Source organism: Danio rerio, chromosome 7, assembly GCF_049306965.1.
Source record: "Danio rerio strain Tuebingen ecotype United States chromosome 7, GRCz12tu, whole genome shotgun sequence".
Taxonomy (NCBI): Eukaryota; Metazoa; Chordata; class Actinopteri; order Cypriniformes; family Danionidae; genus Danio; species Danio rerio.
In genome coordinates this window covers 9490923-9518456 of record NC_133182.1, presented here as the reverse complement: position 1 = coordinate 9518456, position 27534 = coordinate 9490923, and the positions used below count along the sequence as shown (strand labels likewise).

General features: G+C 36.6%; 1 protein-coding gene across 3 annotated transcripts in view; it reads left to right on the top strand.

Annotated features, from left to right (window-relative positions):
• The window catches only part of lrrk1 (leucine-rich repeat kinase 1), a 198582-nt gene that overhangs the window by 76291 nt on the left and 94757 nt on the right, over positions 1–27534 (top strand). For all 3 annotated transcript variants that reach the window (XM_073908054.1, XM_073908053.1, XM_073908055.1), the window contains 9 exons: positions 661–887; positions 4758–4885; positions 6970–7133; positions 7429–7566; positions 10883–10995; positions 13432–13502; positions 13576–13705; positions 15977–16089; positions 23806–24023. In XM_073908054.1, coding sequence (XP_073764155.1) covers positions 661–887; positions 4758–4885; positions 6970–7133; positions 7429–7566; positions 10883–10995; positions 13432–13502; positions 13576–13705; positions 15977–16089; positions 23806–24023 — 1302 coding nt within the window. The remainder of the gene's footprint in view (positions 1–660; positions 888–4757; positions 4886–6969; positions 7134–7428; positions 7567–10882; positions 10996–13431; positions 13503–13575; positions 13706–15976; positions 16090–23805; positions 24024–27534) is intronic.

Below are 27534 nucleotides of genomic sequence, written 5' to 3'. Positions count from 1 at the left end.
GTGTAAGAACCCTTTGATGGCTTATCTTGTGGCAAAATGCAGCAAAAAGGCCTGATTACGACGTTTACATGTTTGTACTGCACTTCAATAATGTGACTGAAATAGGAATACTCCACATGTCTTAATTTGATTAGTGTTTGCGACAATTATTGATTTTTTTCAATTCAGCTTTATTTGTATAGCGCTTTTACAATGTAGATTGTGTCAAAGCAGCTTCACATAATAGGTCATAGTTATGGCTTAAAGTATATCTAAAGTGCTATTCCATCATATGTAATGAGCAGTGGTTAATGCGTGTGGCTGCAGTTGTTGCAGCCTCTGCTTTAGGACACGGCAAACACTTGAACTCCGGTGTAGAAAAAAATGAGTTATGTCACACTCCCCCTTCCCAAACGAGTGACGCGCAACTACAGCCTGTCAGGTGTGTGGAAAGCACATGATGTGCGGTTCAAATCCAATCCCATCTCTAATCTTCAGTGCTAAATTCAACCTTGCGCTCATCATAACATCACAATTCACGAGACAACTTTTCACCTCGACGAGATATCTCGTTGCGATTTACTCTCGCTAGAGCTTGTAGCCCGACATCTCATCCCATCCCTACTCAGCACTAATTATTATAATTAGTTAATAAAATGTTTTGTCTGCCCTCATCCACAGGCTGTGCATGTTGACTGGTCTGGACTGAAGCTGTCCTGGTTGGATCTGGACTGGTTTATGGACGTGTCGTCTCGCATCACCGTTCTGGATCTCTCTCGTAACTGTCTGAGTTCACTGCCGTCTGTGGTGCCGTGGGGTTTGATTAATCTGCGCTCGCTCGATTTGTCCCAGAACCAGCTGAAAGAGCTTCCCACGCCAGCGTCCTCACAGCAGATCATCTGCAGCAGGTCAGTACAAGAATCGTTCACCAGACAAGCTTTTAAAGGGAACCTATTATGCAAAAATCACTTTTATAAAGAGTTTAAACACAGTTTTGTGGCAACAGTCTGTGGATATAACCATCTTCTAATGGTAAAAATATTCCTTTTTTATTATCACACTTGATAAAAACAGTCTACTGCAGTGGTAGGGAACATATGACTATCGAGCCACATGTGGCTCTTTGACTAAAAATACATGGCTCTCCAGCTGCCTTCCTTCAATAATATTTTACCATTTAAAATATTATAACGTCACTAAAAAATTAGTTTCCTATCGAAAATGCAATTACAATCACTTCTTAATTCTAATTTTTTTTAACAGCAAAATAAGAACTGTATTAACAATAAAAAGGCAAGGCAAGGCAGGTTTATTTATATAGCACATTTCATACATGTTGGCAATTCAAAGTGCTTTACATAAACAAGAATAAAAGAAACAAAAATAAAAATAAAAACAAATAATAAAAAAATCATGCGTTAAAAAAAAAACATAAAAACAGGTAAAGTGTGATAAAAGAATGAAGAAGAAGAGAAAAACATAATAGTGCGATCTGTCGGACGCAGCACAGTGCTCATTCAGTAAAGGCACAGCTAAACAGATGTGTTTTCAGTCTTGATTTGAATGTGCCTAATGTTGGAGCACATCTGATCATTTCTGGAAGCTGATTCCAGCAGCGGGTGGCATAGGTCCTAAAGATCTGAGTGATCTGTTAGGTCTGTATTCAGTGAGCATATCTGTAATGTATTTAGGTCCTAGGCCATTTAGTGATTTATAGACCAGTATTAATACTTTAAAATCTATTCTGAATGTAACTGGCAGCCAGTGCAGAGACCTGAGGACAGGTGTGATGTGCTCTGATTTCCTGCTTCTGGTCAGAATTCTGGCTGCAGCATTCTGGATGAGCTGTAACTGTCTTTTTGGGAAGGCCAGTGAGGAGTCCATTACAGTAATCCACCCTGCTGCTGATAAAAGCATGAACAAGTTTCTCTAAATCTTCACTGGAAACAAAGCATCTGATTCTTGCAATGTTTTTGAGATGATAGTATGCTGATTTACTGACTGCTTTGACATGACTGTTGAAACTCAGATCTGACTCCAGAGTCACACCAAGATTCTTGACCTTATTTTTTGTCGTTTGACCTTTAGTGCCAAGGTACGCGTTTACCTTGAGAACCTCATCTCTGTTCCCAAACGCAGTGACTTCAGTTTTCTTTTTGTTTAACTGAAGAAAGTTTTGGCACATCCAATTGTTCATTTCATCAATGCGCTGGCAGAGGGTGTCAATGGGGCTGTAGTCATTAGGCAGTATGGCTAAGTAGATCTGAGTGTCATCAGCAAAGCTGTGGTAGGAGACTTGGTTCCTTCTCATTATTTGGCTTAGAGAGAGCATGTAAAGGTTGAGGAGCATGTAAAGGTTGAAAAAGAAGTTCTTCATTCATGCACTTGCTCATCATGTGATGCTTAATATTTGTATATTTTTAAGTTGTGCATGGACTTAAATTAAGGTTTTGTTTAAACCTGTATTTTTTATAGTATTAATACTTAGAGGTGGGAAGTAACGAGTTACATTTACTTCGTTATGTTTACTTGAGTAAAATTATTGGGTAACGAGTACTTTTTGTGTACATTTAAATACGTGTACTTTTACTCAAGTAAATAATAGAGAAAAATCATTACTCTTACTTTGCTACATTTGGCGTCGTTCCTCTGTTACTGCCAAGTGATAATAAATATGATCCATATGACTTGTTTGCATATATCGCGAGGCGCTGCATTGGAGATGTTGTGTTGCATGAGGTTGCTATAGAGACGCGTCTCCTGCTTTTGGTTAGAGCGCGAGTGCCTGTTGGATGGCTGAAGTCTAGGAAGAGACCTGCGAGTTTATACTGTGGTCCCTGTAACGACATCCCGCTCGGCATATGCAGTTCCGAGAAGGACGGTCACACCGTCTGTGCTGTGAGTTTATCAGACCAGGTCACCCGGCCTCAAGTTCAGTCTATGATTTTACTCCAAGATGTCAATAAGAATAGTTTCATATTGCGATGCACGCACCGAACTGACATTGCTGCATATACATGAATGACAGCTCCGGCCTGAAAAAAACACGCTGTGGTAAGTGGCAAAATTATCCATATTTTTAGACCGGGTTAATGCTAACTATGGGATAACTTAAGAAACTGCTGTTTAATGGAAAAACTGATTAGCCCTGCACATATTTGTCATTTAACCATTAAAAATAAAACATTTAAACATTATTTTTTAACGTACAATTGCTTCAACAGAAATATTTTATCAACACATCTCTAGTTTTAATATCTCATTTCTAATAACTGATTTCTTTTATCTTAGCCATGATGACAGTACATAGTATTTTAATAGATATTTTTCAAGATACTAGATAATTCGTCACCTTAGAATGATAAGGTTCTATCTGACATTTTTGTCAAAATTGAGCTATTGACATATTCTTATTAAATGACAACTTATTTACATTATGGGATGGTTTTTTTTTTTACATTTTTAAAAAAATTTTTTTTACATTTTTACATTTTTAGTGGGTTCTCTCCGAAGTAGTTGGCTTTTTTTTTTTTTTTACATTTTAAGACATTTTGTATTAAAAAAAAAAAAATGTTACACACATACTGTTTGCTATGGAATGCAAAAACTTTGAAGCTCAAAATCTCAAAATCATTCAGAACGCAGATAGAGCCTTAATTCAGATTTTTCAAGTGACATTTAAAGGCTTAACCAAGTTAATTTGACAAGTTAGGGTAATTAATGATGGTTTGTTCTGTGGAAAATTAAAATAAATATTACTTAAGGGGGCTAATAATTTTGGTTTTAAAAATATTAAAAACAGTTTTTATTTTAGCTGATATAAAACAAGATCTTCTCCAGAAAAACATGAAAATACTATGAAAATGTATTTATATATGTGTATTTTTATATATATATATATATATATATATATATATATATATATATATATATATATATATATATATATATATATATATATATAAGTAGTAACTATTTCCTTGAGTAAATTTTTCATCAGATACTTTTTTACTCTTACTCGAGTAACTTTTAAGATTGTTGCTTTTACTTTTACTTAAGTAAAACTTTCCGCAAGTGCTTGTACTTTTACTTGAGTATAGATTTTGGATACTCTACCCACCTCTGGCAATACTGTTGCAAATGCATTTTAAAGGGGCATTTTCAGATAAATATACATCCAAATGGCGCTTTAAAAAAAGGTTTTTGGTAAAAAAATAAATAAATAAATCAGAAATAGCTCTTTAAAAAGGGTGTTTAAAATAGGTTCCCGACCCCTGGTCTACAGAAACCCTTTGATTGACATTCTCCCTTTATACGTGTCATCAGAGAGGGAAAGCCCCGCCCATTAGTGACCATCTCTCCCACATTAGCAAAGACCTGCCTGAGTGTGAAGCAACCGTCTGTTATTAGAGTTTTGAATCTGCTACTATGCTGACACAAAGGCATTTTTAGCTCCGCCCTCTTCAATCTTCAATTAAGATTCATCTCAATTGTTTTTACAAATTTAAATGTATTGAACATAAAACTATAAAGTTGCCCCCCCCCCCCCTTCTTTAATGTAGTTTAAAGAAGCAGTAAAATAAAAATTTAGTGTGTTTTTGCAAGATTTAATTTTATTTCTGTTTTCAGTGACTGTTTTTAGTTTTAATAGTGCTGATTTTTAAATTTGATTTCACTTAACGTAGATGTTTTTTACCAGTAGTTTATTAATCTTGAGTTTTTGTTTGCTAAATTAGTCTTGGTAGTAACTGGTCCTCTTTCCTCCATGTTTTCTGCAGGTTACAGCATGTGAATGTGTCTGAGAATGAGCTGGAGTGTCTTCCTCTCGGTCTCCTTCATCTTAAAGAGTTGCAGAGGATTTCAGCAGCCAGAAACAAACTCAGCTGCCTCTTCAACATCCCCGACGGTACACAAACAGATAAACATTGTACACTTCAATTCACAACTGCAATTCACAGAGACAAATGAAAATGTTTTTTTTTCCCTGTTTCCTATCTGAGATTGATTTCTTTCTATTAGCGTTTTAATTGGTGTTTCGGCGCTTGTCTATTGTTTTACCCTTTAAAATTCATTTCAAAACCAAAATATCGTTTTGTTAAAAAATTTGCTCATTTAAAATAATAAATAAAATAAATGGGCTTCACTAGCTTTAATGTTTTATTTAGGCAACGGTATTCATACTTTAAATTGCAAGACATACTTTTGGGGAATTGACATGTCCTGTAATGTTATTTGATGAAGTCTTTATCGCTTTATCTTATTTTCTTTATTATGCATTTCACTTTATTATATAAATACACTTCTTCGAATAACCACTTGATTTGAAAAAGAACTTAAAATATTTGTATGTCAGATTTGTTTCTACACCACAAGTTTATTTTAACTAAAAATTCTGTGTGCGCATGTGTGCGTGCGTGAACATGTGTAGGGCTTAAAGTATTCCGGCACCGTGCCGGATCTCCGCCGTGCGGCTGTGAGAGAAAAAACATATACAGTTGAAGTCAGAATTATTAGCCCCCCTGAATTATTAGCCCCCCTTTTTATTTTTTCCCCAATTTCTGTTTAACGGAGAGCAGATTTTTTCAACACATTTCTAATCATAATAGTTTTAATAACTCATCTCTAATTACTGATTTATTTTATCTTTGCCATGATGACAGTAAATAAAATTTGACTAGACATTTTTTAAGACACTTCTATACAGCTTAAAGTGACATTTAAAGGCTTTACTAGGTTAATTAGGTTAACTGGGCAGGTTAGGGGAATTAGGCAAGTTATTGTATATTGATGGTTTGTTCTGTAGACAGTCGAGTAAAAATATAGCTTAAAGGGGATAATAATTTTGTCCCTAAAATGATGTTTAAAAAATTTAAAACCGCTTTTATTCTAGCCGAAATGAAACAAATAAGACTTTCTCCAGAAGAAAAAATATTATCAGACATTCTGTGAAAATTTTCTTGCTTCGTTAAACATCATTTGGAAAATATTTAAAAACGAAGAAAAAAATTCAAAGGGGGCTAATAATTCTGACTTTAACTGTATATTTTAGAGCCTGCGCATGCAGTTTAATTAGGGATGCTCAAAATAATCTATTAACCGTTAACTGAAAGGGTGCGTTTGTAACCGATTATTGGTGTTTTCAAAGTTTGGCTGCATAAGGGGCTGATCACAACCAACGCGCTTTTTGTGTTAAGAGGCTCATCTGTTGAATGGTTTACTAACGGCCGCGAGTGTTTTACTAGCTGCTTATGTGCCCTGGGCGCCTCACATTTGTGCACTCGAGCGGAAAAACCAAGTTACCTCAATCGCATCCGTTTCATTCTTCAATCAAATGAAAGCACTGCTGGGCTTCTGCTGAGGTGACAGCAGGGTTTGTGTTGTCAAGGCGACTACAGAGAACTTTTAATGATGGAGGAGAAACTTGTGGTCGCTGTTTCCAAGTTATCCAGAGCTGTATAACTTTGCAGATCTTGAATATCACAATGTTATTAAAAAATACAATTATAACATCGACAGCAACACCACTAGCATACAATACGGGTCAGCTGATGTAGTCGTTTCCTAGTGACATACAAAAGAGCACCGCGCTTCTTTTTTTCTTGTCAACATAAAAGGCAGTGTGGTGCGCCTCGTGTTTTTGGAACGGAAAGCGTGCTCTTTGTGATCGGCCCCTAAATGTGCAACACAAATTTGTTAACTCTTGAGAGAGTAATATGTGCAAACACACGTGTCTACAGATGTATTTTGCCAAAAGAAGAATATTTCTGGTCACAGTCTGACACAGGCGATTTGACAAACTAGCAATGATGCTGATCGCCTCTGTGCTGCCTGGAGTCACGTCATAAACTTAATAAATAGGCTACTGAGGATTTAGTGTACAACCAACACACCAACCTTTTTTCCATTTGGAAAATTACCGTTATTAATATTTCTTATATAATATCAGTTTTTAAAATAGCCTACAATTCTCCCAATGCGGTTCCTCCACAGGCACGAACTGGATCGGTCTGCGCAAACTGCAGGGTCTGGACGTGTCCGAGAACAGCCTGACGGATCTGCCCTCCTCCATCCTGCACTGCCTGAAGACACTGAACTCCATCAACATCAGCAGAAACAAACTGAGCCGCTTTCCTGACCCCTGGGCCTGTCCTCTGGTGAACCACAATCTCATACATCTTACCAGACCACTTCATAAATCCAATAAACAAAGCCTTACATAAAGCAATAGACAAACCAATTAATAATAAAATTACAGACCACTACATAAAGCAATAAATAGAACAAATAGGACCGCGGGCCCTAGTTTGGGCGTCTCTGTTCTAAAGGGTTACCATTGCATACCATTGTGATTGATGTAGTTTTGTTTGCGGATTGAATGCAGTTTTTCTACCCTGATTAAATGCTGTATTATGATTAGCGATGATAACCAGGGATGGTTTTTCTTCACAGAAAATCTGCAAAGCTTCAAACAACCAGATAGAGGTTCTTCCGGACACCATCTCCATCTTCTGGAGGACTCACCTGCGGGAGGTGGACATTTCAGAAAACATCCTAAAGGAGCTGCCTGCGTACATATTCGAGCTGGAGGTGAGACAAAAAACATCCTGAGTGAATACTGATATGCCATGCTGGAGGCAATCTAACTAAACAGTCCGGTTGATTTTATCATTATTATTATTATTATTATTATTATTATTATTATTATTATTATTATTATTACGATTTATTTAGTATTTTATAAATTATTTATTGTCTGTATTTGGTGTTAATTGTTAGTATTTTTGAATTTCTTATGGTAAATATTTGTGAAGCAGCACACACATCAAAATGATTTGCTTTAAGGGGAATAATAAAGTTTTAAAGTTAAACTTATAAGCAGGACCAGGACAAATTTTTTTACTACAAAATCACAAAACTGAACCATAGACCAGAGGTTCTCAAATTTTTTTTTATCAAGTGCCACCTCAGAAAAAAAAATGGTCTCTCTAAGTACCACCAAAATGAGCAGTATTGAAATACAGTAGCATTGTAGGCCCAGTACAGCAGCTACAACTCTGCACAGTTAAAAAACGTGGCAGATTACCTCAGAAATATAGGCTATATGTCATATATGGCATATTATATACGTCATTTTAGATGAATTTTGAAATGTGTGTAGCATGTACATGACATATTTCATTCCTCGGCGTACCGCTAGAAGGAAGCCCGCGTACCACTAGTGGAACACGTACCACAGTTTGAAAAACCACTGCCATAGACCATAAAAGATATGGACGTATTATCCGTGATGTCACCTATAGGTTTCTGAAGAACTCAAATGAAGCAACAAGTAGGCGTGGCCAACCGACACCGTTTTGTTTGCGTGTCCTCGCACCCACCGGGGGTGACCTAATAAGGGCAAAGAGGCGGAGTGTCAGTGGAGCTACAGACGCCTGCTGCCATTTTGCTTAGACAGGATTTTCTTTGGGAGAATGCTTATTACACTGCAAAAACTGCTTTTCTTATTTAGATTTCTTGTCTTGTTTCAAGTCCAAATATCTAAAAATTCTCAAATCAAGTAGAATTTTCTAGACAAGCAAAACATATTGTCTTGTTTTGAGAAATAATATGCCAATATTAAGTGAGTTTTTCCTTAAAACAAGCAAAATAATCTGCCAATGGGGTAAGCAAAATAATCTTGTTTTTTCTTTTGACGTAAGATTAATTTGCTTACCCCATTGGCAGATTATTTTGCTTGTTTTAAGAAAAAACTCACTTAATAATGGCATATTATTTCTCAAAACAATACAATATGTTTTGCTTGTCTAGAAAATTCTACTTGATTTGAGAATTTGTAGATATTTGGACTCAAAACAAGACAAAAAATCCAAGTAAGAAAAGCATTTTTTGCAGTGTACTTTATTACCTGCGACTCGTTTGTATTCTGACCACATGTGCTTGGTTGTACACTATATCAATAAAGTGTTTAGACCTTTTAAAACACTGTTGTAATACATTGAGCCACTAAACATTGTTCTTACGACGTTTTTCTACAGGAGGAAAGCATGAATTACTTCCAAATACTTAAAATATAGTCTGTCTTAGTAAATGCAGGGCTATTGATGAAATCCAGGCATAAAACTGTATGACAACATTTCAGATGACTGTTTTAGAGCCTACAGCTAATCAATCTGTCAGATTCTGGAGCACTTTACAGCTCTAAAGAAAAATATAAATAATGAATGATCTTAATTAACCAAATACATTTATAGAGATGGTATATGAGTTTATAATTTCACTCACCTGGGAAATAGAGGCCATGTGAATGGTTTGTGAGCACAATTAGGTGCACACAGCATGCCATGCCATTTGATAATTGTAGAAAATATTTCCAAAAGGCAATTATCTATGTGAACCCACATAAAACATTATATGCCAAGTTCAGCGACTAATCAGCTGGAATCAGCTGAGATGACAAGACTGCGAGCAGCGAAACCTAGCTGTCACTCAAGTGGCCACGCCCCTTAATTATGCCGACTTAATAAAACTTAATAAAAACTAAACGGATGAGTTATAATAAAATTCACCCCCCCCTCAGTAATATTAGCTCTATGCACCAAAACCATCATTTGTACCAGGCTGTAAATATGGCCAATTTATCGTTGCAGTCAGAGATCATTTGGATTTCCTGGAGCCAGCCCCCAAAGGCGAGTTGATGAATTGCAGTTTAAGTTACTTCCGTTTTGGTTTCCCGAGGGAGAGCGGGAGGTTGCAGCTTAAATTGAACACATAATTACGGAAAGGAGTAATATTTTGGCTGAATAATTAAAATAAATTTCAATTAAAAGATCACTGCTTTTTTGTTTAAAAGTAAATAATTTTAAATTTTTTTTATGAATAATAAAAAATATATATTGTAATGAAATTACAATTATTATTTTAATCAGCATATATATATTTTTTTACATTTCTTTGGGACAATTATTTAAATAATACTAATATGTAAAGAAGACGTGCTTTTGTTAGCAAACTTTACTTTTGTCTTATACACAGTTGAAGTCAGAATTATTTAACCCCCTGAATTGTTAGCACCTTTTTCCCCCAATTTCTGTTTAACAGAGAGATTTTTTCAACACATTTGTAAACATAATACTTTAAATAACTCGTTTCTAATAACTGATTTCTTCACCACAAAGCTAGCAATGCCAGCTAACCAAATCTCTATGGTTAGCTTTGATTCCATGTGTATGTTAATGAATGCGATGACTAGTGTAAGATCGTGTCCACTTGTTAGAGTTGTTTGTCCTCTTGGTGGCGCTGTGCTCACAGTTTTCTTTCAGCCTCTCCTTCATGCCGATAGACGGCAGTGAATCAGGGAGAAAGTGCAGGTTATTTATTATTAATAACAACGAGTAGCTAGTTAAACTCAAGACTTCACATGTGATGATGAGGGGATTAAAACACAACAGCAACAGAAGTTCACATGAACATGAAGCCAACAACCAAGTGACCAATGGAGATGGAGTGCATGGGGGAAAATGCCATTTTAAATGCCATTGAATGCTTTTAATGCTGAATTATGTGTTGTCCTCAGTTTTAACTGTTCTGTCTTGGCTTTATTTTTGTTTAATGAATCATGGCACCATGTGAGATGTGTTATCTTCCAAATTGAAAGGACCATACAGTTTTTTTTATTTATATATATTTTTTTATTGTCCTCCTGATGCAGTAAACCATGAGTTTCAATAGGGTGTCCAAACTTTTTTACTTAACTGTGTGTGTGTGTGTGTGTGTGTGTGTGTGTGTGTGTGTGTGTGTGTGTGTGTGTGTGTGTGTGTGTGTGTGTCTGTGTGTGTGTGTGTGTCTGTGTGTCTGTGTGTCTGTGTGTCTGTGTGTCTGTGTGTGTCTGTGTGTGTGTGATTAGGCTCTGGTATCTCTAAAACTGTGTGGAAACCAGATCTCCACTCTTCCTGCTCCAAACAAATGGAAATGCTCTTGTCTGCGAACACTAGACCTGTCCAGAAACCAGCTGGGGAAGTAGGTCAAACACACACACACATGTATATATGCACACAGAAAGCTCTTGTCCAAAACCCGGTGAGTCTTACATTGGCTGCATTTTAATGTACTTTTTGGCACTTGCTTTATATGGTTATACCTTCAACATTCACTTCTTTTACTGAAATTCTACAATTAAAAAGAGGTGCAAAAACAAAAAACAGCCTATATTACGTCATTTAAACTATTGCTAGTTATTTCACTTGTCATCATTTTGAAAATACACTAACCGGCCACTTTATTAGGTACATCTTACTAGTACCAGGTTGGACCCCCTTTTGCCTTCAGAATTGCCTTTATCCTTTCAAGATACTGGAAATATTCGTCAGAGATTTTGGTCAATATTGACATGATAGCATCACACAGTTGCTGCTGATTTGTCGGCTGCCCATTCATGATGGGAATATCTTGTTCCACCACATCCTAAAGTAGCTCAATTGGATTGAGATCTGGTGACTGTAGAGGCCATTTGAGTACAGTGAACTCATTGTCATGTTCAAGAAACCAGTCTGAGATGATTCATGCTTTGACATGGCGTGTTATCCTGCTGGAAGTAGCCATCAGAAGATGGGCACACTGTGGTCATTAAGGGATGGACATGGTCAGCAACAATACTCAGGTAGGCTGTGGCGTTGACACGATGCTCAATTGGTACTAATGAGCCCAAAGGGTGTCAAAAAATATCCCCGACACTATTAGAACACTACCAGCCTGAACCACTGATTTAAGGTAGGATGGATTCATGCTTTCATGTTGTTGACGCCAAATTCTGAACCTACCTTATGAATGTTGCAGCAGAAATGGAGACTCATCAGACCAGGCAAAGTTTTTCCAATCTTCTATTGTGCAATTTTGTTAAGCCTGTGGCAACTGTAGCCTCAGTTTCCTGTTCTCAGCTGACAGGAGTGGCACCTGGTGTGGACTTCTGCTACTGTAGCTCATCTGCCTCAAGGTTGGACGTGTTGTGTGTTCAAAGATGCTCTTCTGCAGACCTCAGTAGTAACGAGCGGTTATTTGAGTTACTGTTGCCTTTCTATCAGCTGGAACCAGTCTGGCCATTCTCATCTGACCTCTGATATCAACAAGGCATTTGCGCCCACAGAACTGCCGCTCACAGGATATTTTCTCTTTTTCAAACCATTCTCTGTAAACCCTAGATATGGTTGTGCGTGAAAATCTCAGTAGATCAGCAAATTCTGAAATACTCAGACCAGCGCGTCTGGCACCAACAAACATGCCACGTTCAGTCTTTAAATCACGTTCAGAGTCACTTAAATCACCTTTCTTCCCGGATGCTCGGTTTAAACTGCAGCAGATCGTCTTGACCATGTCTACATGCTTAAATGCATTGAGTTGCTGCCTTGTGATTGGCTGATTAGAAATTTTCGTTAACGAGCAGTTGTAAAGTGGCTGATGAGTGTATATACCTATACTTTGCTTATACTTATTATTAGAATAAGTCATTTAGTTATTCTAAATCTTCTTTTTATTTTATTTTTTTTTCTGGATTTATACCATTGCTTTTTTATTATTTAAAAAATGATAAAGTCTTAAATGCAGTCAATGTAATATTTTTTAAAATGTCTTTTTCCTAATTTATTTCATAAAATAGAGATTTGCATACATACGTGTATTATAGTATGTGCAAGTTTATTCAGTTTAAGTTTATTTGTTAAGCGCTGTTTACAATAATCATTGTTTCAAAGCTGCTTTGCAGAAGGTGCACATTATTGCATCACAATCAAATTAAGTTACAGTTACACTTGCTTACATAAATACTAAAGCATACACAGCTATTAGCAAGAATACATAAAGGAAATGCACACTTAAATGTGAAATGTCCAAAATTGGGCAAGACAAACACGCACAGACGTTCTCTTCCTTCCTACTTACTATTAGAAAACTATTCCTACTTATTAATCGTTAGAATTACTATTATTACTTCCATAGTAATTCTATTTTATTGTTTTTATTTGTTGTTATAATGTTAATATTATTTGTTTATTATTGTTTATAAATAGTATTCTATATTTTATATAATTTAATATTACTAAATTATCATTATTGTTAATTTATTTATTTATTTTGTGCAGTTAGTAATTTTCTGATACCTTAAAATGACAATGTTTTTTATTTATTTTTTTTTTTTTTAAATATTCTTTGTTCTTTTTCATTCATTCTTTCATTTTTGATGTTGGTAGTCTTATAGTAGCTTACAATTATTTGCAATTTAATTTACTTTTATTATTATGTTATCTTATTATGATATATTAAGGGTTTTATTTTCCCATTGTAATTGTTGTATCTATGACACCTTGAAATATCAGTTGACACATGTTTTACTCATAGTTTTTCTAACTTTTTTCAGATCAATAATGTGAATGATCAGTAATCTGAATGTGAATGTTATTTCAGGACAGGAGAGGCTACCAAAACCAGGAAACTGGCCTTCTTTACCACATGGCACAGACGGGACCCAGACCCTGGTAAAGTCACAGATTCACAACGCTATTACAGATTCACCAAATGTGTTGTTGAGTGTCTTCTCTTGTTCTGCAGTTTGTCCTGTTCAGTTTCCTGTGCTCCTGCGGGACTCTCTTGAGGTTCTCTATCTCAATAACAATCAGCTGGAAAGTGTCCCGCCATCGGTCTGTGCTCTCAGAAACCTCTCAGAGCTCTACCTGGCCAGGTAAGCACCTGCATTTACTGTGCTGTGTGTGTCTGTAGGTCATTTTGTCATCATTTTACTTCATTACTGCATATGAAGAGTAGACTGCTGGCCCAAGAAAAGTGGGCTCAAAATTTTGACTCAGAAGTCCTGACATGAATCCAATTGAGATTCTGTGGAATGACCTTAACATGGTGGTTCACACACGGTAACACAATTTCAGAGGGACAGAAAAACACTGCTTAGAAATGTATTCTTTTAAAAATAGTACATATTTGTGCATTAATTTAAAACAAACCATTTTACCCAATTTCTTTGTTCATTATGCTGTTGTGTCATAATCTAAGCACCTGTTCATGATACACTGTTTATGGATTCTGCAATGTGTTTATGTGAGAACTCTGAAATTCTTATTCTGTAAGAAATCTGAGTGTTCATGACTTCACCATAAGAGTTAAGTGGTTATCAGTTTTATGAGAAAGTCGGGTGTTTATGACTCCACCATACGAGAGTTGAGTGTTCATGACACCACCATAAGAGAGTCGAGTGTTCATCACTCCACCATAAAAGTCGAGTGTTCATCACTCCACCATAAGAGAGTGGAGTGTTCATGACTCCACCATAAGAGAGTGGAGTGTTCATGACTTCACCATAAGAGAGTCGAGTGTTCATCACTCCCCCATAAGAGAGTCGAGTGTTCATCACTCCACCATAAGAGAGTCAAGTGTTCATCACTCCACCATAAGTGAGTTGAGTGTTCATGACTTCACCATAAGGGAGTCGAGTGTTCATGACTCCACCATAAGTGATTTGAGTGTTCATGACTCCACCATAGGGGAGTCGAGTGTTCATGACTCCACCATAAGAGAGTCGAGTGTTCATGACTCCACCATAAGAGAGTCGAGTGTTCATGACTCCACCATAAGAGAGTCGAGTGTTCATGACTCCACCATAATAGAGTTGAGTGTTCATGACTCCACCATAATAGAGTTGAGTGTTCATGACTTCACCATAAGAGTCGAGTGTTCATGACTCCACCATAAGAGAGTCGAGTGTTCATGACTTCACCATAAGACTCGAGTGTTCATGACTCCACCATAAGAGAGTCAGGTGTTCATGACTCCACTATAAGCGAGTCGAGTGTTCATCACTCCCCCATAAGAGACTTGAGTGTTCATGACTCCCCCATAAAAGAGTCGAGTGTTCATGACTTCACCATAAAAGAGTCGAGTGTTCATGACTCCACCATAATAGTGTTGAGTGTTCATGACTCCACCATAATAGAGTTGAGTGTTCATGACTCCACTATGAGAAATAAACTAGGCAAAACTGGTTTCATGGATCACTAAATGAAAACCTCTGCTGAGTAAAAAGAACATAAAGGCTTATCTCAGTTTTGCCAGAAAACATCTTGATGATTCCCAAGACTTTTGGGAAAACACTCTGTGGACTGATTAGACAAAGCTTGAACTTTTTGGAAGGCGTGTCGCATTATGTGTGGTGTAAAAGTTACAGAAATGTCTGAAACAATTCAGATAAGGACACCATACCAACAGTAAAATGTGGTTGTGGTAGTGTGATGGTCTGAGGCTATTTTGCAGCATCAGGACCTAGTAGACTTGCTACGATAAATGGAACTATGAATTCTGACCAAAACCTGATGTCCAGTGACCTCAAGCTAATGCGAACTTGGGTTCTGCAGCAGGACAATCATGTAAAGCACACCAGCAAGTCTATTACTGAAGAAAAACAAAATTCATACTTTGGAGTGGCCTAGTCAAAGTCCTGACCTGAACCCAATTGAGATGCTGTGGCATGACCTTAAAAAGGCAGTTTACAAATGGTAACACACAATTCCAGTGGAACAGAAAAACACTGCTAAGAAATATATTCTTTTAAATAATTATACAGGTGGTTCATTCCGCTGTGGCGACTCCTGATTAATAAAGGGACTAAGCCGAAAAGAAAATGAATAAATGAATATTTACACATGAATTCGAAACAAACCATTATACCCAATCTTTTTATGATTATTTTGCAGTTGCGTCATAATCCAAGCATCTTTTAAGGACACACTGTTAGTGGATTCTGCAGTGTATTTGATGTGAGAACATCAATATATTTATTTCCTTCCGTCCAACATCAAGGTGCTCGCTGACTTTTTTGGAGAGAAGCCTAATAATCCCAGTTGGAATTTCATGTGAAAGTCAAGAGCTGTAGAAGTCAAACAGGACTGAAAGTGCTGGTTCATCTCTCCTGCTGTGGGGTTTAAGGATGTTTTGTGTTTTTCAGCAATCCAGGCATCCAGGAGCTTCCCATCGAGCTTGGGCAGCTCTCCAACCTCTGGCAGCTGGACATTGAAGACCTAAACATCAGCAACATCCCTGCAGACGTCAGGAAAGACGGTAAAACACCATCAGCATCACAAACAAACTCCTCACTAATGCTCTCCTGAATTAGTTTTATGATCATATAAGATCACTGCAAATACAGTATATTAAGTGCAGTTGAAGGCAAAATTATGAGCCTTATGCTGTTGTCCTATATATGTCCTAGGGCTGCTCGATTTTAGGAAAAATCATAATCACGATTATTTTGGTCATAATTGTAATCACGATTATTCCAAACGATTATTAGTTGAAGTCAAAATTATTAGCGCTTCTGAGAATTTTTTTAAAATAAATATTTCCCAAATGATGTTTAACAGTGCAAGGAGTTTTAACAGTATTTCCTCTAATATTTGTTTAATATTTGGCTTATTTGTTTTGTTTTGGCTTGAATAAAAGCAAATTTAAATATTTTGAAACCTCTTTTAAGGTCAATATTATTAGCCCCTTTAGGCAATATATATTTTTGATTGTCTGCAGAAGAAACTACTGTTATATAATGACCTGCCTAATTACCCTAATTAAGCTTTTGAATCACACTTTGAATTTGAATGTTTGTATTTAAAATAATATCTACTAAAATATTGTGTGCTGTCATCATAGCAAAGATAAAATTCATCGGTTATTAGAAATGAATGATTAAAACTATTATGTTCAGAAATCTTCTTTCCATTAAACAGAAATTGGGGGGAAAAGGTTGCTAATATTCAGGAGGGCTAATAATTCTGACTTCAACTGCATATATTATTTTCCTCCCTGCAAAGGAAAGAGAAATAAATACAATAGAATAAAAATATGAAACAAACTGTGCTTTTAGCATCTTCACCGTAAGAAAAACACTTCAGCCACAAAAGTCTTCAGTCAAGAGCAAAGAGGGATTTTCTCGTTGTTTTATTAATCATGATAAAACAGGCGGCAGCTGTGCTCTGTCACTTTAATGGTTTCGCTTTCACGTGTCTTTTGATTCTCAACTCGTTTGTTTATTACAAAATGAGGGTTAATATGAATAATCACTAAACACCGCGTTTTGACACCTATTTGAACATTAAAGCGCTCACATTAATGACTTTAGATGTCTGCACTCTGCTCGTCACAATGTGCGAATGAGACCAAGTGCAGACCGCATGATTCCGACTGTCTGCGCGCCGCACACATAAGCATGCGGTCTTTCGCGCTTTTAAGAGCAACAAGTGAGGACAACTGGACATGGGGCGGTAAATAACGGAATAATCGTTTATCTCGATTAAAGGTTTTTCATAATCGTTAGAAGCCGAAATCGAAATCGGATTTTCGAATAATTGCACAGCCCTAATATGTCCTATATATTATATTGTCCTACATATATCCAAATTATGTAAAATAATAAATCCATTTCTAAAGATGTTCAGTGACTAAAATATTATTTGAATAAAATGTTTTTGTTTAATAAATCTGTTTTATTCAAATTCACCAACATACGGTAGTCAACACTTGAAGAGAATCAAAAAGGGGTACCACTTTATTTTGCTGGTTCGTTGTTGAATTTAAGTTACATTGCACCTACATGCCAACTAATTCCCATTGGGTTATAAGTAGACTGTTAGGTTGGGGTTAGGGTTAGTGTAAGTTGACCTGTACTTGCAAAGTTTCTTATAGTTAGTTAAATATCTGTTGAAGGAGCAGTATCAACGGATATTAAGCAGACAGTCTACTAATACTCAAATGGACCATCAAAATGAAGTGTTACCCTAAAAGGTTTTTCAAAATTGTCCTAGGACAAGAATGGGTGTTGTTCAAAAGTTTTAAGACTTTTGTTGAAAAGTAATGATCCACTTCTAATGTTGACTACTGTGTATGACCTATACACTACCTGACAAAAGTCCCTGTTGTAAGAGCAACAAATAATAACTTCTAGTTGATTATTTGGAAAAGTGTCAGAAGGTCAATTTTTCTGATGGATATCTGTTGAGCTGCATCCCAATCATCACAAATACTGCAGAAGACCTACTGGGACCTGCATAGTAGCAAGATTCTCACAGAAATTAGTCAAGTTCGGTGAAGGAAAAATCATGGTTTGGGGTTACATTTCAGTATGGGGGAAGTGCAAGAGATCTGCAGAGTGGATGGCAACATCAACAGCCTGAGGTATCAAGACATTTGTGCTGCCCATTACATTACAAACCACAGGAGAGGGCAAATCCTCCAGCAGGATAGCGCTCCTTCTCATACTTCAGCCTCCACATCAAAGCTCCTGAAAGCAAAAAAGGTCAAGGTGCTCCATGATTGGCCAGCCCAGGTCACCAGACATGAACATTATTGAGCAAGTCTGCGGTAAGATAAAGGAGATATTGAAGATGAATCCATAGAATCTTGATGAAGTCTAGGAGTCCTGCAGGAAAGCTTTCTTTGTCATTCCAGATGACTTTATTAATCAGTGATTTGAGTCATTGCAGAGATGTATGGATGCAGTCCTCCAAGCTCATGATGGAGTCAGACACAACATTCATTCTGTTTCCACTGCAGCATGACTTTATATTCTATACTGGACATTATTTCTGTTAAGTGACAAGACTTTTGTCTAAGCAAGTCAGACCTTACTGTCCTAATTAAATCATTAAAAATCAAGGCATGATCATGTTTTTTTTGGTAAAGTAAGCATAATCTAGAGGCCTTTGGCTTTCATATGAGCCACTTCTGATACCAAATAATTAACTAGAAGTCAAGTTATTATTTATCATTCCTAAAACTTGGATAGGCGACAAGACTTTTGTCAGGTGGTGTATTCACTGAGAAATGGATAAAAATATTCATTTTCAAAATGGGTTGTGCTCATTGTCACTGTATAAAATGCTCATATATTCATAGCAGAAAATATGCTGAGGGACGTCAACATTTACTAAACAAGCTGTTTTAGTACATTTTATATGATTTTTTTTATATTCTGGAGAAAGTTTTATTTATCTATTTTTTTTCAGAGCAATATCATTATCCCCTCCCGATATGATTAGCCTTTCTGTGAAATTTTACTTCTTTTACAACATTTTCTAACAGGTGTTTAGTACATTTTAGCTGTATTTTATGCATTTTCTTTTCTGGTTTTGCAGTTTTTATATTTTTAAACTCATTTTCAGTTTTAAAACGTCAATATTTATAAATAATGTAAATGACAAAAATGCTTAATAACACAATTAAGATGTAAAAAACAAACAAATAAATGTCTATTTAAAACCTATATAAAATTATTTTTTTACATATGTTTTAATAAGAATATGAATATCTTAACCATTATTTATTTCACTTATCTGCCAGAGGTATTATTAATATTTTAAGTTAAAAATGGAATAAAATTTTGATGTATATATTTTAGAATATGCATATAAGTATTTTTTATATATAGAAATAAGTAAAGAAAATAAAATTTAATTCATTCATTTTCTTTTCAGCTTATAAAGGTCCCTTTATTAATCTGGGGTCGCCACAGTAGAATGAAATGCCAACTTATCTAGCATATGTTTTACCCAGCAGATGCCCTTCCAGCCGCAGCCCAGTACTGGGAAACACCCATGAACTCTCATTCACACCCATACACTACAAACAATTTAGCCTACCGAATTCACCTATGGCGCGTGTGTCACCCACTGTGTCTCCAAATTTAATTCATTAATTAATTATGATAGAAAATAAGTTATTAATTTATAAATTGTGTAAATATTTGTGATGACATCGTCTTAACCAAATGCACAACTGTACTTAGATCGCATGTCTGACACTAATTAGATGAAGAGCTTTATTCATTATTAAACAAACTAAATGGGTGTTAAGTTCTGTGTGCATCTTCTTCCTCTTCCTCCTCTGGGTCTGTATAATCCAGCGTTTGCCTGATCAATATTTCATTCTCATCATAGAGACTATGCGTTTCATGCAGTATTTACAGCATTTTTGTGTCATAACAACAAACTCAAGAGATTTGAGAGGAAGTTGTGTCTCCCACACAAACACACACACACACACACACAAATCACGTCATATGATTCTGTATGAATGAGAACTTGACAAAAGATGCTCTTCTATTTGCTGCAATCTGCTGATGATACTGATATTAGCATTGTTGTATTAATTTTTGCATTATTTACAGTCTATATCAGGGGTGGGAATACTTGGTCCTGGTGGGCTGATGTCCTGCATAGTTTAGCTGCAACACTAATCAAACACACCTGAACCTGCTAATCAGTGTCTTTAAGATCACTAGAAATCTACAACCAGGTGTGTGTGATTAGAGTTGGAGTAAAACTGTGCAGGAAACCGGCCCTCCAGCACAGTGTTTGCCCACCCCTGGTCTATACTATTGAATTGACTAATAGCAATTTAATAAAATTTCTAGTTTTTATATCATTGTTTTTTTTTTTTTTTTTTAATTAGTGTTTAATGGGTGCTGGAAATCCTTGAATTTACTCTAAAGGTGCATTCAAAGTGCTTAGGTTTTGTATAAAGCGCTTGAAACTAGTTTTGCATGATATACTGACACTTAGGCCCCGTTTACACTGATACGTTTTCGTTTTAAAACACGTATGTTTTGCTACGGTTATGCCATCCATCCACACTACGCTGGAGTTTTCGAGCGCCGAAAACTGAGTTTTTTTTTTTTTAAAGGCTGAAGAGGCCGTTTTTATTCTAAAACACTGTTGCCAGTGTGGATAAGGGAAAACGGAGACATCTGAAAACGGAGGCGGGGCTGCAGACATCTGATTGGGGCTTTTCCTCAATATTGAGTTGCCTATACACAGTTCAGTCCTGCATCCTCTCCTTGTAAGTTCAGACTTCGCAAGTTGGATATGGAAAACTCCCGAGGACACGTCGGGTAAATCTTCAAAGGGAACAGTGCACATTATAACCTCATTCATCACCCTGGCTACGTTGTTTCACTTAACAGTAAAATGAAAACATGATGTAAGGAACTGCCTATTTTTATTTTGATATTAGCAACTTAACAAACACCAAAACTGTTGAGGTGTCATGTAGCTGCATATTTATATGAGCGTCATCTTCACTGTATACATATTTATAACAAAACAGAGCCTATAACATCACTGCCTCCTTTCATTTTCATTGAAAATACTAAACATGCCCTCTCTTTTGCTGAGTATCAGTTTTAATAACCATTAATGGCCATTATAGCAGTATAACGTACAAAAAGTTTATACAGTATAGGAAATAAAGGCAAGCAAGTCATATGTGCAGACTTAGTGCACATGGTTATATTAAATGTGCAGTAGGAGATCTTCCACAATGCTAACAGCTTACCATAAATCTCTGAATCACAGTCCCTCCCCTGCCATCTAGAGCCACGCCTCCTGAAACAGGAGCACAGCAAAAGAACCCTCTCTCATGTGTTAAAAGCGACTAGTGCTTGTTCGGCGGCGTGCAAGCCAAACTGACATGCTATTTCAGAGGGAATATTTAGAGTTGCATGGTGAACAATATAGGAAGACTAGGCGGAATAGTGGTATTTACTTGTGTTTTGTTGTTAAACTAATTAAAATCTAAATTATCAATGCTGTAAAAGGTCTCTTATGAAACTGAAAGTCTTATCAATCTTTCATCGGAAGATTTTAGTGGCTGAACAACACTTCTGTGAAGACATAACCCGTTTGTAGCAACAACATCTAACGTTACATCAGCTTTTTAAAACAGAACATTACCTGTCTAAGAGAAATCCTTCAGACATGGTGTCATCCTTTCTCCAGCGTGCAAAGGTAACTCCAATATTGATTCAGGTTTTTAAAAAGTTTTGATTCAGCAGGCGGCGGAGCTGCGTACAAAAGGCTGCGCAGTTGTTCAGATCTGCATTTGCTGACAGACAGTTTGGGCTACTTATCCGAATTATTAGAGATGTCGTTCCGACTCTATTTAATTGGATGAACATTTTTTAGGTTTATGCCTTACCCAGAATATAAAAATACATATAAATACATTTAGATCATTTACTTTAGTCATTACTATTAGACTGTGAAGAGACTTTCAACCAGCACAACAACAAATGCTTCTGAAGACAATCACCCACTGCAGCTTTAACTATTATATTGACCTAACTTATCTTTGCGCTCAGCCAAAGCACATTACCTGAGAACAAGTAATAGATTCAAAAGACCAAAGTCAGGGAATATGTCGTAGATAAAGACAAGATGAATTAAATATCACGTTTAACAAACATAGAATAGATCCAGCGGTGGATCTTTGATTAAGTCTGACGTGCACAGCTCACATCTGGGTAGATGTGCTCAAAGCAGTGTGCCAGTGTGTGTGTGTGTGTGGTCATGGATGCACATGGAAATCAGGAGATGCACAAATAAGTATGTTTGTCATTATTATGAGTTTTTACAACAAACAAGCACATGTTTTAATATATTCATAACCGTGTTCGTGTTTTACCGTCATGCTTTAAAAAAACGCTAAAACCCCTCTCGCCCCCTCTATTTTCATCTTAAATGATTTTTCTGGCATTCAACTTAATAAAACTCAAAAGCGGGTGTTTTTAGCTGGCTTGACTGCAGCCAAGAAAATAGTTGCAACAAGATGGAAGCCCCCTCATTCTCTTAATCATCATTTTTGGATTAATGCTTTTATTGACATTGTATATATGGAAATGTCCACTGCTCGCATCCTTTACACAACTTTACACAGACTTAAAGATTTACTAACTTGAATCCATGAGACATCAAAAAGCATGATCTTCTGGCTCCAGGCTTTTTTATTTTTTATTTTTTTATTTATTTATTTATTTTTCCTCATTTATTATTCATTAGAATTATGTTTTATTATTACATTATTTTTACTTTTTTTTTCTTTTCTTTTCTTGTTTTTCTCTTTTTATAGTAATTTAAGGTTCCCTGTTTGGGCTTCTAATAACGTTCATTGTCGTAGACCTTTTTGAGCACAGTTTTAAATACCTATCTCTATGTGTATATCACCATTTTTCTATTTAATTGTTTATTTTCGATTGGTTTATTTTTAACCTTACTTAACACTAAGTACAGATGTGGCTCATTGCCTTTTTGGTTTTGAAATTAGTTTTATTTATGTGTATGCATGTGTGCATATTTATATGGGTATGTGTATGTATGTGTGCATGTATGCATATGTGGGTGTATGTGTGTTTGTTTGTATGTGTACGTGCATATATGTATGTGTATGTATGTATATGTGTGCATATATGTATTAATTAATTTTATTTGTAATTTTTATTTGCAATAGTATGTCCTTGTCATTATTCTTCCGTTTTTCCTTTTTACTGATAATATTGTTGTCAAGGCTGATGCTATTATTGATACTATTATTTAACAACTGTATATTGGTTTATTTATGTATATCTACACATTCTGTTTCATGCTGATTGTCTACGGCATATTTTCTGTGTTCAAAAAATACAAAATAAAAGAAAAATTTGATGAAAAAAAAAAAAACGCTAAAACAAAAACCGCTAAATTTCGCTATCTATAATCCATAATCATAACTCCTGTACAGCAGTCCCACAACATACTTTCACATCTGACACTCAAATGCCCTGTCAGAAACGTCTAGTGGCTGGGAATGAGCTTTTTACAGTGTCTGCTTTAACGCTAATGTTGTTTTCGCGTGTTTACATAGATGAATGGCAACTGTGTAAATGCATAATAATAAGTACTTATTAGCGCATTATATCGTCATGATAGCATGATATCGTTGCCTTTAGTGATTTCCTCCGTGTGTGTGTGTCAGGTCCTGCTGCAGTTCTGGCGTATCTGCGAGCGGAGCTGCGTGGTGCTGAGCCCTGTCGGCTGCTGAAGCTGATGGTTGTTGGTCCTCCGCGCCAGGGCAAGAGTGCTTTACTGGAGGGCCTGCAGACTGGCAAACCCTCGCCCTTCATCAACACCGACTGCAGCGTACACACCTCCAGCTGGGAACTGGAGCGGCCCGTGGGAGTCCTCAAGACTGCTGTAAGCCTCACTCACTCACCCACACACAGACATGCTCACATAAGCGCTCACTTACTTACACACACATACTCGCACACTCAGTCACATACTGATACTCATGTTCTCATTCACACGCAGACTCACAGACACACAAATATTAAATAATATATTCTGTCATGGTATAAATACAACAGAAGCGGTGTTAAAGCTCATCACATTGGAGAGGTCAGTATCTGTGACTCACTGTGGTAAAATGAAGTCATCTTACACTGATTGAAGCGTCTGACTACATCATTCCAGCTTCCACTCATTTCCCAGTCCATCATCCCGTTGTTTTTCAGGGTGTGGCTTCGTCACATCTGTCCCACAATGCCTTGCTCACTGGGAAGCCAGCTGCTATGTTTGCTTAAACTCTGTAAACATGGCAGGTCAAAAATAAGACTGAGAGGAAAAAAAACTGTATAGTCTGTAAATAAAACCCCATTAAAGTGCCAACACTGAGTTTATGAATGAGCAGCGGCTGACCTTTGACCTCCCGCCTTTTTTTGTGTTTATACAAGCTTTCTGAGCCTGAGTTAGCAGTGTTTCCAGTCTCAAGACGACGTCTGAGTCACGACCACACACACAAAACTCACACACACAGACTGGTAGAGCAGTCTTTATGGGGACTTGCCAAAGATGTAATGATGTTTATACTGTTAAAAGTGTAAATTCTGCCCATCTACGCCTGAATTTAACTCTCACAGGAAACAATCTGCATTTTCAAATTGTTAGAATACCTGATTTTGTGCAATTTATGAGCGGTTTTCCTCATGGGACCAAAAAAAAGGTCAAAATGAACTGGTATTGCTATACTTGTGGGGACATTAGGTTCCTACATTGTAAGCAGTACAAGAAACGCACACACACACAAACACACACACACACACACACATACACATACAGAGGAGCTGATGTCATATGGTTGTTCATGACCTCTTACACATGTATCATGGACAGAAGCATATGTACACAAAGGTTACAAAGCCTCATGGACGTCACTCCTCCTGCAGCTGTGAACAATTACTGCTCACGCTCGCACACCAGCAGATCGCTCAGTGTGTGTTTGTGTGTGTACGCACATTCACTTGATTAATATTTGTGGCTATTTAAAAGAAATGTTCGCCCACAAATTAAGAGTGCTTCATTACACATGACTGATTTTTAAGAAACAAATTCTGCAGATTTGATAGACATCGTATAGTTTTATGGTGTGTTGTGTTGTGTTGTGTTGTGTTTTGTTAGGTTATGTTAGGTTATGTTGTGTTGTGTTGTGTTAGGTTAGGTTATATGTTAGGTTATTATTTTAGGTTAGGTTATGTTGTTATGTTAGGGTATGTTATACTAGGTAAGGTTAGATTATGTTAGGTTATGCTATATGTTAGGTTGGGTTATGTTATATTTTAGGTTATGCTATGCTAGGTTATGTTATGCTATGCTAGGTCATGCTATATGTTAGGTTATGCTAAATTAGGTTAGGTTAAATGATAGGTTAGATGTGTTTAGATGTGTTAGATTGTGTTAGGATAGGTTAGGTTAGGTTTTGCATTAGTTGTTACGCAAGGTTGGTTATTTTAGGTTATGTAAAAAAAAAAAAAAACTAGGTTTTTTATAAAGTTTGACCGATTCACGATTTCGGTTTCGGATTTTTTTTTTTTTTTTTTTTTTATTATTGTGTTACTAGTTTTCTCAAAACATTACAACAACATAACTGAAGTAACATTCTCTTTAAAAATAACTTGAAAAACCATCTGGTTAAGGAACATTGTATTTTTAATGACCATGTCATACAAAAATCGGTCAAGGTGTAAATAAATGTATAACAAATTCACGAGTTAAATATTGTTGCTGAAGATTTGAATAAGAAATATTTGTGTAAATATTGCACTTGCAGGAATACAGAGGCATTTTTTGCAAGTTTTGCCTGGGAAAGATTGGCTGTCAGCTCGGCTTTGGCTTTGTCTTCTTCTGATTGAATGACAGGTTGTAATGCTGCTGCCTTTTTCTTAAAAAGATACAGTGGAAGAAAAGGACTGAACATGGAAACTGTAAAGCCTAATTTAACCCAATGCGTGAAGTTGTCTACGTATAGCAGGAACAAATACAAGCACCAGATGTGTGTCTAATGTAAAATATTATATTTAATATATTTTTCTTTTTCCCCCTTTAAATACCGATCATTTGATGCGCTTTGCTCCACTCTCTGTATTATGCTGCCTGATCTGTCTGGTATTCAACTAGGTCCGCTACATGACGTCATGGGGGCGGGTACTTTCATTTTCACTGCTACAGGCCCTCACCTCTGCTCGTGTTCAAATCAAAAGATCGGCGCGATTTTTCACATTGCACGTCCTTCATGCATGTTGAGATCGAGTTTATCGACTTGATGGGGGAATGTCTTGACAATCCACACAGACGTGCAACAACTAAAATCCTACATGACTTCATGCTTTAACAGGCAGTCAAGCAGGTCGCACACCAGAAGCGCCGCGACACGGTGCGCACATGATCGTTTAAACTATCACACACTAAACGTGCACATTCGTATGATATTTAACATGAAACTAATCAGATGGCGCTCTGTGGGCCGGCTGAAATATGAACTGCTTCGTGAATCGTGGCTGGGCGGCACCGGTGTGTGTATAGAAACTGGTTTAGAATTCTAAAATCCATGGAGCTGCGTGGTGCTGTGCGGCGCGTCGCTGAGAGGCGCTTCTGGTGTGCTTCCTGCTTCATACAGAGAGTGAACCAAAGCGCACTGTTGCCATTGTAATGTATTATATATATATTTTGATTCAAAATTAAATCGTCTTAAAACGTAAATTCGAATTAATCGAAAAAATCGGAAAAATCGCCCAGCCCTAGTTATATGTTAGGTTGGGTTATGTTGTATGTTAGGTTATGCTATGCTAGATTATGTTGTGCTATGCTAGGTTATGCTATATGTTAGGTTATGCTAAGTTAGGTTAGGTTATATGATAGGTTAGGTTATGTGTTAGATTATGTTAGGATAGGTATTGCATTAGTTGTTACGCCAGGTTGGTTATGTTAGGTTATGTGTTGATTTATAGGCTATGTTTTAGGTTAGGTTTGGTTATGTTACATTATGCAATGTTTTTTTGTTAGGTTATGTTCTGTTTTACGTTGAGTTATCTAATGTTTTATGTTAGGTTATGCTATGCTAGATTATGTTATGCTATGCTAGATTATGCTATATGTTAGGTTATGCTAAGTTAGGTTAGGTTATATGATAGGTTAGGTCAGGGGTCGGCAACCCGCGGCTCTAGAGCCGCATGCGGCTCTTTAGCGCTGCCCTAGTGGCTCCCTGAAACTTTTTCAAAAAATGTTTGAAAATGGAAAACGATGAGGGAGGTAAATATATTTTTTTGTTTTAATATGGTTTCTATAGGAGGACAAACAATCTTAACGTTTTCCAATGCTGTAAAAGTGTGTAGAATATTTAATTTCAACATTTCTGTCAACGAAGATTTGC